Source organism: Phacochoerus africanus, chromosome 11 (genome assembly GCF_016906955.1).
Source record: "Phacochoerus africanus isolate WHEZ1 chromosome 11, ROS_Pafr_v1, whole genome shotgun sequence".
Classification (NCBI taxonomy): Eukaryota; Metazoa; Chordata; class Mammalia; order Artiodactyla; family Suidae; genus Phacochoerus; species Phacochoerus africanus.
Window position 1 is genome coordinate 47,880,818 of NC_062554.1, and position 18,258 is coordinate 47,899,075.

At 47.8% G+C, this 18,258-nt stretch overlaps 1 protein-coding gene across 1 annotated transcript in view; it reads left to right on the top strand.

Annotated features, from left to right (window-relative positions):
- TECTA (tectorin alpha) overlaps nucleotides 1–18,258 on the top strand; it is a 162,625-nt gene that overhangs the window by 116,944 nt on the left and 27,423 nt on the right. Inside the window, exons 17-18 of the mRNA XM_047753968.1 lie at nucleotides 4,079–4,680; nucleotides 10,320–10,881. Coding sequence (XP_047609924.1) covers nucleotides 4,079–4,680; nucleotides 10,320–10,881 — 1,164 coding nt within the window. The remainder of the gene's footprint in view (nucleotides 1–4,078; nucleotides 4,681–10,319; nucleotides 10,882–18,258) is intronic.

Below are 18,258 nucleotides of genomic sequence, written 5' to 3' on the forward strand. Positions count from 1 at the left end.
ATTTTGCCCCATTTGCTACGTCATTCTCTCTGCCTCTTGATTTGGAAGGAGGCTGCAGGCATGCCCCTTTGCCCTGAAATACTTAAATGTGTATTTCCTTAGAATCAGGACACTCATTTACACTACAGGGCGGTTATTGACCTTAAGAATTTAACATTGAGGCAATAACTTAACATTTGTATTTCAGTTTTGCCAGTGGACCTAGGAATATCCTTTATGGTTCCTCCCCCTCCCCACGACTGCCAAGACAGATCTAGTCTAGGACCACATGTGGCATTCAGTTGTTGTGTCTCTTTAGTCTCCCTTAATCTGGAATAATTCCTTAGCTTTCTTTGTCTTCTATGATATAGTCATTTTTAAAGAAAATAGTCTCGCCCCTTTTAAAATCGAATGACCCTCTGTTTGGGTTTGATGTGTCCCTGAGATGGTACATCCCCACCCAGCCTCCTGCATGGGCAATGTATGTTTTCCTCATGGTAATCACGTCGTGTGCTGGGACACGCTCTGTCCAGCCTCCTCTCAGTGGCGATGGGCACGTTGGTCCCCGGTGTTGTCAAATGTCTCCACTCTGTAGTCACTGTTTTTTCTCTGGTGACCAGTGAGCAACCTGTGGGGAGATTCTCGCCGACCATGCAGTATCCTGCCCGTTATCACAGTGCCCTGCTTGATGCAGTGCCCACTGATGGTGTTTGCCTGTATCAGTCTTCAGCCCGATGATGACAGGCTGACAGTTTGCAGCCCCTGTACTTTCTCCACTTGTACCCGACAGCAGGTGTGATTTTACTGTAAGCAAGAGCCCTCCCTTCTAATTTTTGTCTGCCTGTCACCTGCCTGTCATCTTTTCCATCCATCCATCTGTCCATCCATCTGTTTATCCATCCCAGCCATCTATCTATCTTATCAATATGGACACATGGAGTCCTACTTTTTTCAATGATCTATGTTTCATATTACATTTGTTAATTATTTTCATGTTGAAATTGTTCCACATTTGGCAGGTGGGAGCCCCTTCAAGTTGCCTCCCATGTCCTTTTGAAAAGGCTCTATCATTTTCTTACTTCCTGGATTAACAAGATACTCCATATCAACTCTTAAACCTCCCCTGCCCCAGACTGGAATTAGCCATTACTCCAAAAAGCCCTGATTCCTCTTGGCAGGGAATATTATTTGAATCTAGGTCTGGGAGTTCCCGCTGTGGCTCAGCAGTAACCCAACTAGTATCCATAAGGATTCAGGTTTGATCCCAGGCCCTGCTCAGTGGGTTAAGGATCCGGTGTTACTGTGAACTGTGGTATAGGTCTCAGACACAGCTCATATCCTGCATTGCTGTGGTGTAGTCTGGCAACTATAGCTCCGATTCAGCTCCTAGCCTAGGAACTTCCATATGCCATGGGTGCAGCCTAAAAAGCAAAAAAAAAAAAAAAAAAAAAAAAAAGTCAAGGTCTAGGTAAGGCTTATCTATTGCTATGGGAGTATCTTGACTTTTCCTCTAAGCCCTTTCAATTGAAACATCTTAGAGCTAAGAGCACACACACTTGTCTTTAAAGTAATACTCTGGTTTCTGAGCATTAGAAGTCCAAGGAACATGCATTGTCCTCTCAGAGATGGGCAGTTTTATCCCTGGTGACCTTATCTGTACTAGGGAGGGATTAATAGCAGATGCTGTGAATTCTGGGAGCATGCTCTTTTCATAAGGTCACCTTCAGGGTAGGAGGCTCCAGGATTTCTAGGGGCCACCACATCTAGTGGGACCTTAGAACCCTTTTCCAAAGCCTTCACTTTAGCTTACCCCCACATCTGCTTTTGTCCTCGCTCCGGCTTATCTAATAAGATCTCTGTCCCTTCTCCTGCCTCAGCTTTCCAGTTATAGTTCATTCATGTTATAGGATTTTGAAGTCTGCCCCATACCAAATTCACTCCATTGCTGGGCCATGTCTGTGCCATCGTTTTAGACTATGACCTCCTATAGGGCGGGAAGTGTTTCTGGATTATGCACGGAGCACGGTTTGGTGACATTGTTCACACAAAGTCAGTGCGGCGGGATGGTGACGATTCCCTCTCTTCCTGGGTGAGACAGCTGCAGAGAATAGCTTCTTCCCAACCCTGAGCTGGGCCTGCAGAGCTGGAGGAGCACTTGTCAGTGCCTTCCTTAGGTAGAGAGAGACACATGAACAGAAGCAGCCCCATGGGACTTGGCTTCCCCGGGTGGAGGACCAAGGCTCACACGTGAGAATGCCCCAGGATGTCTGCACCTGACCTTGCATAGGTGGGTCTGGCAAGAAGAACCGGAGTGGGCACACTTGATTAAGTCTCCAGGTAATAAGGGGTTAATCTGGCCAGGGTCCTGCAGAGTGGGGATCGGATTGGGCGACAGCTGCAAATCAGGAACACAATCTTCTTTGGACCTGAAGAGAGACAACCACTGCTGCTGTGTTCAGTTATTTTTAACCAGCTCTCTTTGGCAGAGCCAGGCTGCCCAATTAAGTAATTTCAGAGGCATTTCAGAGGCCAGGGGAAGTTTTATTACTTCATGTCTGTGTGATCCAGACATTCAGACAAATTCAGACAACACAATAAGTCATAAAACGAGAGCCATTTAAATAAGTCATGTTATTTGCTATCACCATAAACCTGCAGTCAGTGTTATAACATTCATAATTTAGGGACAAAATGTGAGAATCCCTCTATACAGACATATTTAATCAGTGCTGAACTAGCCTTCAACTAGTCAACAGAAGTGGAGACAGTCCTTTAGCCCAGAGGGGGGAAAAATTGGCTTTCAGCACACAGTGCCGAGCTGTTGAGTTGGTACTTATGGGCAGAGCTGTTATTGCCATGCAATTTATTTCTCTATAGTGTCCTTTGTGTCCTTGGATTATGAAACCCTCTTAAGGACTGATAGTATGTGTAAGAACTAAAGAAAGCCTTAAAGGCAAGAGCTTGAACTCCCAGGAGATGGCGGGGACCATCACAGATCTTCAGACGCCACAGACCTGTAGGTACATTTCTTCTGCGCACTTGGATTCGTCCCTGCTCATGTCAAATTTTGACAAACTAAAATCATAAAGAAAAATGGGACAGTCACATGGTAAGCAGCACGTGCTGTCGTTTTATGTGTTGTGCTTAGTGACTCACAGACTATCAAGGAAGGCTTCAGGGCGGAAGTGTGACTTGAAATGAAGCTTGGAGGGTGGGTAGGCTTGGCTTTGTGGGGGCTGCGCAGGGGGGTGGGGAGACCATGTACAGGAGTCACTGAGGAGGTGGGCGAGGTCAGAGGGCACCAGGGACAGAAGGATGAAAGACACAGGGAAAAGTCCAATCCATAGAGTTATAACACCTACATAAACTTACTGTAATGGAAGGAAGTGTAAGAGGGGATAAGGCATAGTATTTACTGAATCTCTAGTGTGGACTGGATGTATTAGGTTATTAATTCTTGGAACAGCAGTGCTAGCTAGGTAAGTATTGTCCTTATTTAATAAAAGGAGAAACTGAAGCCCAAAGATGGTACCTACAGATCTCTGCAGCCTCAAAGCCCTTGTTTTTTCCAGGACTCTCTCTCTCCAGAATTTTCAAGTCAGGAGCCTTAGAATTGGGAGATCCTGATTCTGATCCCCCTCTACTATCAGCTGAGTTAAGTCACTAAACTTCCATTTCATCACCTGTAAGACAGGCATGTTACAACTTTTCTTACTATCCAGGTTGTTGAGAAAATTACACTAAAACGCCTAGAACAGCGCCTGCTGTGTCTTAGGTGCTCAGTACAGGCTCACGGTCCGGAATCTGCATGAAAAGCGAAGTGCACTAGAGGAACCCTTGAGGGAGGGGCTCACGGAGCCTTGGATGTTTCCCAAAGTGAATGGTGGTACTGATCATGTGGCAGCCACTGAGCTCACTGTGCTAGAGAAATAAGTGTTAAGTGAAGCATGCGCACGCACACATGCACTCACATGCATGCACGGGCATACGCACCCACACACATGCATGCCCACGCACTCATGCACAGGAAGGAGTGCACACACACTGTCCCTGACCTCTGTCCCTTTCTCAAGCCTGTCTTCTTCTTGCCCACCCTCAGCTCTGGAGTGCCCAGAGAACAGCCATTTCGAGGAGTGCATGACGTGTACGGAGACATGTGAGACCCTGGCCCTGGGCCCCATCTGTGTGGACAGCTGCTCCGAGGGGTGTCAGTGTGATGAGGGCTATGCCCTGCAAGGCAGCCAGTGTGTCGCCCGGAGCGAGTGTGGCTGCAACTTTGAGGGGCACCAACTTGCCACCAATGAGACCTTCTGGGTGGACCTGGACTGCCAGATCTTCTGTTACTGCAACGGCACAGACAACAGCGTCCACTGTGAGACCATCCCCTGCAAGAGTGACGAGTACTGCCTGGAGGAAGGCGGCCTGTACTACTGCCAGACCCGCACTGATGCCTCCTGCATCGTCTCGGGCTACGGCCACTACCTGACCTTTGACGGCTACCCCTTTGACTTCCAGACCAGCTGCCCACTCATCCTGTGCACCACTGGAAGCAGGCCGAGCTCAGACACGTTCCCCAAGTTCATCGTCACGGCCAAGAACGAGGACCGGGACCCGTCGCTGGCCTTGTGGGTCAAGCAGGTGGACGTGACTGTGTTTGGCTACAGCATCGTGATTCACAGAGCCTACAAGCACACTGTGCTGGTGAGTGGTCATGGGCCGGACCCCAGGAGGGGAGTCGTGGGGATGTGTGGACAGGGGTCCTGGGTCAGCATGCTGGGCTGCAGCTGAATCAGGCAGGTTCAGAATCCAAGGACAAACAGAGGCTGTTGGAGCCGAGAGGGGCCCCGGAGACGTCCCGTTACTGTATCTTACAGATAAGGAAACTGAGCCCTCAGAGAGAAAAATGCTCAAGACATAGGCAGCAAATTAGGAACAGAGCCAGCTCTGGAAAGGGCGGCTTTCATGTTGTAGCAGAGTGTGTTGGATACACAGACCTAGATAGAGTCCCGGCTTGGCTGCCACCGAGCGACCTCAGACTGTCGCCCTCCCTGTGTAATGAGAAGGGGCTTAGCACGGACCAGGTGTCTCTAAGTGGCATTGTTGTCTAAGCCACCTCCCCTCCTCCTTTGAGATCAAAATATTTGCCCCTTTGGACCTCCTTCCGCCTCTTCCAGTCTCCCTTTGGCTCCCAGGGGACCCAGCGTTCAGGAGTCTGGTCCCATCTGGAGCACGTGGGGCCCTCCTGCAGTCTTCTCACCTTTCCCCACCTCTTCACACCCCTGAGCATGAAGACAGGAGCCAGCAGGGGTTGGGGAGTTCCAAAAACTCCAGGTCCTGCCCAAGTTCTTCAGCCCCAGTAGCAGGCCGCCCCCCACTTCCCGCCACCTCCACCGGCGTGGCCCCCAGCAGAACCTGGAATGGTAACAAGCCACCGACAGCTTCTGCTCTGGCATTTTGGAGGAGTTGACTTAAGACGTCAGCCTTGTAACACCATCCTCCCTGGTCTGTTGCATAATTCATCTCCACGGAGGCCCCTCCTCATCGTGTGTACCTTCCCTTTCAAATTCTGACGTGTTAAACAGTTCCTTGGGCAGCTCTGCTGATCCCTTTCCTTTCTTCAGATTCCCTTACCCCCTTCTCTGACCCACGTTTCTCTGAGAGGTTTCTGAGCTTCTGAAACTTTTCTTCCCATCTACCAGAAAAGGTGCTTCTTAGCCTCAAAGATGGGTGTGTCGCTGTGCCCATTCTTCTTCCCTTTTTTGGATATTTTATCCACACCCCCTATTTTTTTTCCCCTCTGTGCTTCTCGTAGCAGTTGGGCCCTCTGTCACTTGTGACATGAATCATATTGCATTTTTCCACGATGGTCACGTCTCGCTCATTCAGTTGTCGCCGTGGGCTTCTTGAAGGCAGGGACCACACCTAATCCATCTTTACGTTAAATGAATCACTGAGCGTCATGACACCCCAAAAATTTGTCAAGTGAATGAAGGAGCTGACACATAAGCCCTTTCTTCCAAGTCCCTGTGGCTTTCCTTTTGCTGTTGGTCCCCTCTTTAGCGATCTGGGAGATGAAATTGCCTCCAAGGGCAAGTGAGGAGCATATCAGATGCGTTGCTTTCAGCCACATAAGGTTCCCAACAGATGCTTGGATAGTCAGGGCCCCTCATTACAATAACATCCCTCTCCTCCATTTTCACCGCCTGTGTTAAAACAAACACATCAATCATGTTGTCCACAGGGCTGCATCCTATTTGTCCTTTTCTCCTTTGCTCCTCATCTGATACAGTTCTACCCTTCGATTTATAAATCTGGATGTTGTTCCTTATCTCTGTGACATTCAACATGCTTCCTTCTTTCTACCTTTCTGTTTTTTTTTTTTTTTTTCCTTTTAAAGTACAACCTGTTCATAGGCCCTGTCCCATCTAGTGTACCATGAAGTTGTATTTTCTGCCTTGTGTTACACCCTCGGTGTTTAGGGATAAAGACATCTGAGGCTACTCATGTTTTCTGACCCAGTTATTTTCAGTAGAGACACTGGATCCTCAGGAACATGTGTCCTGCTCTCCCTTCTCTCCTCCGTGGTAGCTGATTCCCCCCTCTCATTGGGTGTTTGCCTCCCTTCCCTCTGCTCTGGGGCTAAGGCCCTAATGGGTCAGCTCAGCTTCCAGGCGCGGTGTCCCACCCTTGTCTTGTGAGATGCTCTCATGCCTAAAGTCAAGAGCCATGAGAACCACCCCACTGGTTTCTTCCTCCCACAAGGAGATGTGGCGGGAAGGGTGAATTAGTTCCTAGGGCTGCCTCGCAAAGCATCACAGACCAGGTGGCTTAAAACAGCAGAGATGTTTTCTCTCACCATTCTGGGGGCAAGGAGTCTGAAGTCAGGGTGTCAGCAGGGCTGTGCTCCCTCGGAGGCCCTAGGAAGCATCTCTTCCAGGCGTTCTCTAGCTTCTGGTGGTCGTCGGAGACCCTTGGCTTGCAGCAGCTCACCTCCAGCCCTTGCATCCATCTTTCCAAGACCTCCTTCCTTCTGTGTCCTGTTTCTCTGGGCCACATCTCTAGTCAGTAGATTGAGGGCCACCCCTTTCTAGTGACCTCATCTTAACTTGATTACATCTGCACAGACCCTATTTCCAAAGAAGGTCACATTCATGAGTGCTGGGAGTCAAGACTTCAATACAAATTTTGTAGAGACACAAATTCCACCTACAATAGGGGGCAACAAGAGAGTAATGGGTGCAGGGGAGGAATGGATTTCCAGGGCCCGTCTTTCTAAGTTACCAGACGTCCTAGTGCCCAAGCTGGGAATAGAGTAGCTAGCTTTCAAATCTCTGACAGGAAGACCAAGTTCGGGATGCTTGAAGGTGCTTTTCTTTGGGGTTCTGGGGGATAGGTTTAGCATTTACTTTGAATTATTAATATGCATTACAGGATCTGCTTGTTCAATGATTTGCATTTGTTTTTCCCATGGTGTTATTATTAGTCACTCTCTCTCCCTGAGAGAAGAATAAAGGCCATTATAATGACAGCGTGCAGTGAAGTGACGGGCAAAACACAGCACAGGGCCTGGGTCACTGCCGGTGCTTGCAAAAATAGAGGTGACATGGAAGTGACTCCTTGGGACACTGACCTTTCCCTGCATTAAGGATGTAGGGGAATCCACTAAACCAAGGGAATCTAGAAATAAACATGCAATCTGTGTGCCAGGCGGGGTTGTGGGGGTGAGCAGCAGAAGGCGGACCACCCCCAGGCACTGCACAGCCCACACCTCAGCCATCCAGCACAAGCTCCGCAGAGATGGCCTCTCCGGCCCTCTCCCTGGGTGTCGGCACAGCCGGGTCCTGCTTGGTCCAGGCCAAGGCGAAGGCTTTCAGGACCCTCACAGTTGGTGTCTTTACCACTTATCTCCAGCCCCGTGGCCATCAGAGAAGAGGAAGGCTTTGAGCATCACTCTGGCTCAGTGGCGTTTGACAGGCTTGTATTGATGCCTATTCTGTGCCAAGCCCCAAGGGTAGAAACATGAAACATGGCATCTGTCCTAAGAGAAGTCAGGGTCTAGTGGCAGAGACAGATGTATTCTCAGGTAACGTGGTTGTGATGTGAAGTCCTACAAAAATGTGTGACCTGATGGGGGTGGGGGTGAGGCGGTCATGAGAGAACAGGCTGCCTGAACTGCCTGGGGGTGCGGAGGGAAGGCTTTCTGGAAGAAATGATCTGGAGCTGAGCCCCAAAGGCATCCATGAGCAAGGAGGGGGACGCAGCAAGAGCATCCTGGGAAAAGGAAAGTCAGACCCAGGCTGAGTCTGGTGCCTGTGCGTCTATTCACCTCTGTTGTTGGTTTTATCAGACCCCGTTATTACTACCCATTTAGGTACTTGTCTCTGCCACTTTCTCGTGAGTTCCTAGGCAAAGGGCCCTGTGCTTTAGTCCAGCATTTGGCATGGTGCCTGGTGCACAGTAGTGCCAAGTTGATGACAACTGGATGAATGAGTGAATTCTGCCTGGACAAACATTCATAGGAAAGGAGATAGCTGAGTTGAAATTTGCAGGGTGAATATTGCTCCATAGGCTGGGAGGATGGGGAAAGGGCAATATTGCTGTCTTGGGTCAGTTTCCCCAGAGGCAGAGTCCCATATGGGGATTCCTGAAAGTGAAGGCGGTGCCAGGGGCAGAGATCTCAGCAAGGATGTGGTCTGGCTATGACCTGTACACAGAGTTGGCCACCTGTGTTGGTCAGTCCTTGGCCAAGGGCTGCCCTTCGGGTGGAGCTGGGGCTGGAGTGGGGACTCATAACCTCCTGGGCCAAATGGCTCCTCTTTGGCCAAGACCAGTTGTGAGTTTTCATTAACCCACAATCACAGTTGCTGAGGATGGGGGCCCCAGAGGGACACAGAAAGCACCGCCACACTCGCAGCCAAGGAAATGACATATGGAGTGGGGCAAAGTGTCGGGTATTGCTGGGGTGGAGGAAGTATGTGGGTTGGGTCTGAGAGGTGCGTGCCGGCTCCTGGAGAGCCCGGTAGGAGCCCTGTATGATGTGCTTGGCGCATCCCACATTTGATTCAAGCTGTGGAGAGAGTTTTAAGTATTGAATTAGTTGCTTTCAATTGCACTGAAAAATATGGAGAGGCAGTAAGTGGGTGGAGGAGGGGGGCAGTACTGGGGCAGGAGACCAGGTGGGAGGGTATTCAAGAGTCAAGGAGGAAGGCGATGAGAGTCTGAACTAAGGCGGTACCAGTGGGGCTGGGACAGGAGACAGGTGGGAAAGAGATTAAGAAGGTCAGGGCACAGTCTTAGACCATCCCGTTGGCAGCCGCCTTCTTCTCTTGTGAGCAAGACCAGCTCTCCTCTCAGCCCTCACGACACTCTGTTCTCCATCACCGAAGCAGCCAGCCAGGGGCTCTAGGATTTGGCTCAATCAAAACAAAATGGTACAAGGGCCGCGAGCTCTAGAGGCTGATGTTAAGGGATTTCCTTGTTTTCGGAATTAAAATCTATGGGAGGAAACAGGTCGAGTGCCCCCTCTGTGTGAGGCACCCGGCTGGGTACCCCACGGGGAGTGGGCGAAAGTGGCTCTGTAGGTCGTTAAGAGTGGTGCCTGCCCCCAAGTTGCTCCTAATCTGTGGTGAGACGGAAGTGCAGACGACCATAAGGCAGATGGGTTTCGGGCTTCAGCAGCAGCGTTCATGTGCCTGATCTTGGCCAAAGGTGCAGAAGAACAGGCGAGAGGCGTAAATAACATGTTCTGGTTGCCCAGACGAAGAGGCGGTTCATTCTGACCACAGGCTCCGGAAATCTTGCTTTATACCAGAGGCAACGTTTGAGCTGGGTCTAGGGGGTGAGAAGAATGCTGGTGGGTGAAGGATGGCATCCTAGGCAGAGGGACCCTCAAAGTCAAGTCATTCTTCAGGAAAAAGCAAATCTTGAAGAATTAGCAAATGGGGGCTTGTCTACCATAAATCCACAGTAGAGCTGGAAATAGAAACACAAGCATTCTAGGTTTGGGTCTTTTAGCCTAAACTTTAATTGAATTCTTATTACCCTCTCATTACCTTGGAGAAAACAATTTGAACTCCTGGGGGGAGTAATGCTATAAACAGAAGGCCCCGAAACAAATAGGTATATTAGCGTACAAAGGATAGTCATTTAAGTCTGTTCCAATCCTAATAATAATCGTTGACTGACAGACACAACAGCTAAATGCAAAGATTCCCTGCAACCTGCTGCAACCCCGCCCTGGGGCTGCCTCTCCGAGGCCAGTCGTGACAAGAGCAGGGCTGGGGGTGGGGGTGGGGGTCCCTGAGCCCACTGTACTTAGACCAACCCTCTTTCACTTGCAGGTCAACAGTGAACGGCTCTATCTGCCCCTGAAGTTGGGACAAGGGAAGATAAACATCTTTTCTTTTGGCTTCCACGTGGTGGTGGAGACGGACTTTGGCCTGAAGGTCGTGTATGACTGGAAGACCTTCCTGTCCGTCACGGTCCCTCGGAGCCTACAGAACAGCACGTCCGGCCTCTGTGGCCGCTATAACGGCAACCCCGACGACGACCTGGAGCTGCCCATGGGTGTGCTTGCCTCCAGCGTCAATGAGTTTGGACAGAGCTGGGTGAAGAGGGACACCTTCTGCCAGGTTGGCTGTGGTGACCGCTGCCCTTCCTGCGCCAAGGTGGAAGGCTTCTCCAAGGTCCACCAGCTGTGCAGCCTGATCCCCAGCCAGAACTCGGGCTTCACCAAGTGTCACAGCAAGGTCAACCCCACCTTCTTCTACAAGAACTGCCTGTTCGACTCCTGCGTCGATGGGGGCGCTGTGCAGACCGCCTGCAGCTGGCTGCAGAACTACGCCAGCACCTGCCAGACCCAGGGCATCGCGGTGACCGGCTGGAGGAATTACACATCCTGCTGTGAGTCCTGGCCCTTGTCTCTCCTGGCCCTTTGATTGGTTGTGGGCAGCCCAGTCATCCTGCTCTGCAGAAGTCAGAGCACACTGAGTGGGGCAATTTCAGGATAGGCTCCCTGGAATCGAGTTGTAATCCAAAACAAGATAGCGAACCTCCCAGAGCCTCCGTTTTCTTATCTGTAAAATGGGGGTAATACAGTTTATTTCATGTATTCCTCTGAGGATGAAATAAGATCACGTACCTAAAGCCCAGAGCGCTGCACATGACATTTGGATGTGGTAAGGGCACAATAAGCTGCTAACAAAGGATGAATGGGGGAGGAGTGAGTTAGTAGGTTGCTTAGTTCTAGAACCTCATGAACCCATCATTATACTGATGATTTATACATTTTCTCTTAGTGTGTTATTCTATTTGATTCGTATATGTGGTGTGTCAGTCTTTGCATTTATGAAATACAGCAGAATGCTGGAGTTCCCATTAGAGCGCAGCGGGGTCGGCGGCGTCTCTGTAGCCCCAAAACGCAGGTTCTATACCTGGCCCAGTACAGTGGGCTAAAGGATCCAGGTAGATTGCAGCTGCAGCTCAGATCTGATCCCTGGCCTGGAAGCTCCATGTGCCGTGGGGTGGCGAAAAAATAATAAAGTTTTGTTTGAAAAATGAAATATAGCCAAATGCTAAAAGCATTGGAAAAAGAATTAGATGCCCCTGAAATTAACGTTAATATTGTACATCAACTAGAGTCCAGTGAAAAAGAAAAGAAAGAAAGAAGGGAAAGAACTAGAGCTCCTGGATTCTACCCTTGCTCTATCCTTAAGGATGAGCGTGACCTGAAGCCCTTTGCTTTTCCTCCCTGGTTCTTAGTTTCCCCTGATAATGCTGCTGCCCACACCCTTTATGCTCCAGAAATGTCAGGAGGATCAAATTAGGTAATTGAAAGCCTAGCACATTCCATGCATGTTAAGTGGCAGTGTTGTTATCCTGTGTGGCTTTCTCTGAGCCAAGCCCAGTGCGAAACACTCCATCAACATTATCTCCTCAATAACCCAATTAGACAGGGAGAAGGCGAGCCTCAGAGGAGTTAAGTAACTTCCCTAAGGTCATACGATCTCAATGGCAAAGTCAAGGTTTGACCTTCCAGCCTCCAAGCTCCTGCTCTCAACCCGTACACTATATGGGTGTGCTAAGTACTGGAATCATTTGTCTGCATTTAGCAAAGCACAATAGGAACAATGGGGAAGAGAACTGCTGTTGGTCTTTGGCCAATCCTCCTTGGTCTGTTTTCCCATCTCAATCTCATTAGCTATAGCAAATTTCTGTTAGGCCTAACTGTATGAAAAAGGCTACAAATGGAAGCTGAAAGCAAAGACTGCTAAATAAGTGATACAGCAGGGGTCCCGGAGAACAAACACCCTTTTCATCCTGGAAAAGGGAGATTTGGATGAAAAGCCAGAAACAGTGTTGTCGTTTAATGCTCACACAGTTAGTTTACATCCCACATAATTGGATTCGTGTAGATTGGGGGGGAAGGGTGGGAGGAAGTGAGGCAGGGGAAGGGAAAAGATGCCATTTCAGCCAGGTCCTGTCCCTGAGTGAGGGGTTGTGGGGAGCCATGCCATTAGGGGTGACTGTCCAGGCTAATGGGCCACTGATGACTTCAATAAAAATAAATATGCCTATAAAAAAAGTCAGGGTCTGGGAGTTCCCATTGTGGCTCAGCAGTAACAAACCCGACTAGTATCCATGAGGATTTGGGTTCAATCCCTGGCCTTGCTCAGTGGCTCAGGGATCAGGTGTGGCCATGAGCTGTGATGTTGGTCGTAGATGTGGCTTGGAGCCTGTGTTGCTATGGCTATAGCTGTAGCTCCGATCTGACTCCTAGCCTGGGAACTTCCAATATGCTGCAGGTGCGGCCCTAAAAAAAAGCAAAAAATAAAAATTAAATAAATAAATAAAAACGGCAGGGTCTGGATGAATCCCCAGAGCTACTACTCTGCATTCACTGGGGTGAGCACAGTGGGGCGAGAGAGTTTGCCTTCCTTGAAATTGGAAAACCAGATTCTGGACCCAGGGGCCTACAAATGATGCAGGATGGGGAGAGAGTTTTAGGAAGGAGACCCTGCCTGCTGCCTCTTGAGACCCACTCCAGGGATTTCCTCCTTTCCTGTAGCCATGCCACGGTATCTGGCATTGCTGGGATGGGGACAGGGAACAGCGTATACCCAAATCCATTGCCTCGAGCTGCAACGGGCAGGGAACCCATAGAGAAGAATTGCTTTTAGAGCAATGCCAGGAACTCTCACCTTAAATGATGGGTACCAATTTTTGTCCTTCAGGGAAAGGAAGAGGAATCAAGTCAGTAAGCCCTCACGGCCAAACCTTTGAGCAAGAAGTTCCCCTATGTCTGTGGCGTTTGGACCCATAGGGCTGAAACTGGTGCAGGACCAGGAAAGACTTGGGGAAAGGGAGAGCCTTCTCAAAGGATACAAAGATGATTTTTCTTGTCCTCCCATCCTTCCGTCAGCAGATTTTCCTCTTCCCTCCTCCAAGTTCTGTCCAGACATTGGCTGCCTCCTGTATGCACAGTCACAGAGAGCTCCATCCAGGGTACTCAGGGCAGAGTCTGCCCTGCCTCACCCTTGACCATAGGCCCCATCCCTGCCTAGACCAACAGGGTAGGCCAAGCATCAGGGCCAATGGTCCCACCTCCAGAGGGATAGGGCTTCCTCTACCTCGGTGTTTCAGGACAGGGGCAAACATCTAAAAGAGAGCGCCTGAAGAGGTGGTGCTGGTGACTGGCAGAAAGAGAAGCTAAAATAAGAGAAAAAATTATACTTTAAAGACGGCATGTGGGTGGAGGTGGGGGGGCGGACACAGTTGGAGGCAGCTCAGTTTTCCATTTTGAATTTCAGAAGCAGAGAAAAGCTGCGGGAGACGGAGCCCTAACTCAGCCAATCAGTGAGAGGGCTCGGTGACCACAAAGAGGCTGTCTTGACTATGGTTGCATGTGACCATATTTGACAGGACATTAACCTCTGAGGAGTGAGGGCCTTTCCCCCTGCACCGCCCCCCACCCCCAACTTCTACTGAGAATTTGTTCAACTCTCATGTTGAGATATGAGAAGGTTGTTTTCAGGAGAATAAGGGTTAAATCGGAATTGCCCCGTTAAACACACGCTTTATTGGTAACAAGGTTTTGCTGTTGGTTTTCAATGATATTGGCTGTTCCTATCAAATGGGATAATTTATTACTTAATTATCTTATTTGCAAATGCATTGGCAAACACCTTCACCCGAGTTGAACAAATAGCCTCGAGGGGGCAGGGGCGGCTGATTGTTTTAATTACTAAGCCCTCGGTAAAATTCTTTCAGCTTCATCTGTCATTCTTCTAGTCCCTAATTGGGGGGCTTAAATTAGAGCACTAGATGGTGAAGATACCATAAGAAAAGAAAATAATAAATGCATAGCAGGTCCTGAGCTCTGACCACGTGCCAGGCACTATTCGGGGTGCTATGTGAGTCCTCGCCCATATACTCCTGTGACTTGACAGCCACCCTGTTAAACAGGCATTACAAATGGTCACATTTTCTAGTGGAGGAAACAGAAGCTCTGAGTAATTGAATAACTTTCCTAAGGAAAATAGCTGGGGTAGGTTGGAAAATGACTCCAGAGACAGTGCCCTCCCCACTGTGCTGTGCTGCCCCTCTGATCCTGGCTGGGCCAGGGGGCTCTGGGGCTTTGGGGAGCTGGGGAGCCCCTGGGTACTGCAGAGAGCGTACAACTCTGTAGGGTCATGTCTGGGAGGCCTCTTGGGCCTTGGGCCAGTGGGCCATTGTGAGAATTAAATGGGATGATGTCTCATAAACCAGGCCACCCAGTGCCTGATACCTGGTAAGTGATTGGCCGAGGCTGAGTGTCATTATCACTCTCTCTTTTATCAGAGGCAGTTTTGCTGCATCGGAGTCCTGGGTCCAAAGTCTAGTAATTAGGGGTTTTCTTAGGTATTTCTCTACAAATCCAATAAACTCTAGTTGAGGGACTTAATAGAACCCTATTTCTACTACCACAACTGCTCCTGCTGTTAATAACAGAAGTATTTTGTTGATGTACCAGGCACTGTACTAGAAGCTTTGCAAAATTGTACTTCATTTTATCTTAACTGTTTCTGGGAGGGGGGTATTATTATCCCCATTTTACAGATGTGGAAGCAGAGGTTTAGAGGGAGTAAGTAACCTGCTCGAGGTGACTCTGCTAGTTGGTCGCAGAGCCAGGGCTCAAGGGAGATGAATCTGATTCAAAGCCGTTATCAGTTCTGTCATACTGCTGCATTGCTCTTCAGGGGCACCTGTGCATCCTGCCCACCTGGGGCACAAAGGTGACCTCAGTCCACTGGCTACGGCAAGAGACACGTTCATGATCACAACAGAAATCCAGGAGTAGATTCATCATCACTCACAGCTCTTAGTACTTCATTTGGGTGAAAAAAAAATCAGAATTAGGAATTTGGAAGCTTGTTGTCAAGAATCAGTTATTTATTAACCACCTGTCACATCTCAGCACTGTTTGGGGGGCCATGGAAGAATCAGAAGTATGATATATAGGGAGTTCCCGTTGTGGCTCAGCGGAAACGAACCCGACTAGTACCCATGAGGATGTGGGTTTGATCCCTGGCCATCTCAGTGGGTTAAGGATCCAGTATTGCCGTGGCTGTGCTGTAGGCTGGCAGCGTAGCTCCGATTTGACCCCTAGCCTGGGAACCTCCATATGCAGCAAGTGTGGCCCCTAAAAAGCAAAAAAGTAAAAAAAAAGGTGATACATGGAGCTCATTGTACTGGGGAAATGGGACCAGCATACTTGAAACAACAGTGGACATCTCCAAATTGGTAGTAAATCTTCCCAGATATTAAAATGTATTATAGAGCTTCAGTAATTAAAGAAAGTCAATAACCAGCACATGCACAGAAAGGCCAACCAGTAGACAATGAGAAAGTCTAGAAATGGGCCCAAATACTAAAGACACTGGTATATAGGTAAAGCCAGCATTTCAAATCACAGGGGACAAACTAGCAGGAAGAAAAATAGGTAAATCCCTCCTTCATTTCCTCACTCAAAAATAAAGTCCAGACAGAACCCAAGATTAAACATAAAAATTCAAGTTATAAAATGACTAGAAGGAAACAAAGGCATATTTTTGATAATCTTGAAGTAGAGAGGGCCTTTCTAAGCGAAACTCCCAAAGCCATAAGGGAAAACATGATAAATTTGACCACTTTAAATTTTTCAATTTCTTCACGGCAAAAACAGAATCAAAACCACAAATAAATGTACCAAACAACAACAACAACAAGCAAAGTCAAAAGACAAATGATAAACATTTTTAACACTACAGACAAAAGTCTATTTTTAATTTCTGAAGAGCTTTTACAATTTAATAAGAAAAAGGAGTTCCCGTCGTGGCGCAGTGGTTAACGAATCCGACTAGGAACCACGAGGTTGCAGGTTCGGTCCCTGCCCTTGCTCAGTGGGTTAACGATCCGGTGTTGCTGTGAGCTGTAGTGTAGGTCGCAGACGCGGCTCGGATCCCGCGTTGCTGTGGCTCTGGCGTAGGCCAGTGGCTACAGCTCCGATAAGACCCCTAGCCTGGGAACCTCCATGTGTCGTGGGAGCAGCCCAAAAAAATAGCAAAAGGACAAAAAAAAAAAAGAAAGAAAGAAAAAGACCAACAAACACAAAATATGCAAAGGACTTGAAAAGGCAATTCATAGAAGCAGTCATGCAAATGGATTATAAAAAAAAGATAATCAACCTCACAAAAATGCTAATGAAATAAGGATACAGCAGATACAGCTTGAATTTTTTTATTGTGTTAAAATCCACATAACAACATGTGCTACTGTAACCATTTTTAAAGGTACATTTTTCAGTGGCATTAAGTACATTCATATTATTGCATGACCCCCACCACTATCCATCTCCAGAACTCTTTTCATCTTGCAAAACTGGAACTCTGTACCCAGTAAATAATAACTCTCCATTCCATAATATTCCAATAAGTCTCCACATCCCCCTGCACCTGCAACCCCTGGCAACAAGTGTTCTACTTTCTGTCTTTATGAACCTAACTACTTTAGATAACTCATGTAGTGGAATCATACAGTCTTTGTCTTTTTGTGCGTGACTTATTTCACTTAGCATCATGTCCTCAAGGTTTTCCCATGTTGTAGTTCATTGCAGAATGTCCTTTCTTTTTAAGACTGAATAATATTCCATTGCATGTGTAGACCACATTTTGCTTACCCATTCATCCACTGATGGATACTTATATTGCTTCCACGGTTTAGCTATTGTGACTAATGCTGCTATGAAAACAAGTGTATAAATACCTCTTCGAGATACTTCTTTCAAGTCTTTTGAATATATACCCAGGAGTAGAGTTACTGGATAACATGGTAATTCCATTTTTAATTTTTTGAGGACCCACCCTACTATTTTCTAAGGCAGCTGTACCATCTTATGTTCCCACCAACAGTGCACAGGGTTCCAATTTCTCCACATCTTTGCCAACACTTGTTATTTTCTGTTGTTGTTATTGTTGTTGTTTTGATAGTAGCCATCCTAATGGGTATGAGGCAGTATCACAGTGATGTTGATTTTCGTGTGCTTATCAGCTATTTGTGTGTCTTCCTTGAAGAAGTGTCTATTTAAATCCTTTCTTCATTTTTGAATCAGGTTGTTTGGGTTTTTTGCTGTTGAGTTTTAGAAGTTCTCTATATATTCTGCATAGTGATCCCTTGTCAATATAGCCTGTAACCATTCATATTTCCAAGGACCAGAAAGTTTGATGATAAAAAAAATCAGTGAGGAGGTGGGAGAGTAAACCTGCTCATTTAGCCTTGGTAGGAGGATAAACTGACACAGCCTCTTTAGGGGGCAATTCAGTTGCATCTATCAAAAACTTAAATGCACATACGGTTTGACCCTGTAATTCTGCTTCCAGGAATTTATTGTACAGATTCACTTACTTATGAGGACAAAAATGTACATGGATGTTCACTGTAGCATCATCATAAACACATAAAATACACACTACACAGCAGAGCAAAAACAATGATTCAAGACTAAAGGGTATAGAGTAGAAATTCCCACATAATAGTAGTTGTGCTTTTCTGTATACATTGATGAAAATAATGGTTTCCGTAAAACATATGAGCAAACCTGTCTTTAGTGACTAGCTAATGCTGACTAAACACAGGTCCTTGGTACTATTCTAAGTTCACAAGCTCACTCAGTCCCTCCCAACAAGCCATGAAGCAGGTGCCGGGGGGGTCTGCATTGTACAGATAAAGAGCTGAGGGCCAGAGCAGCTAGGTCATGGCTCTAGT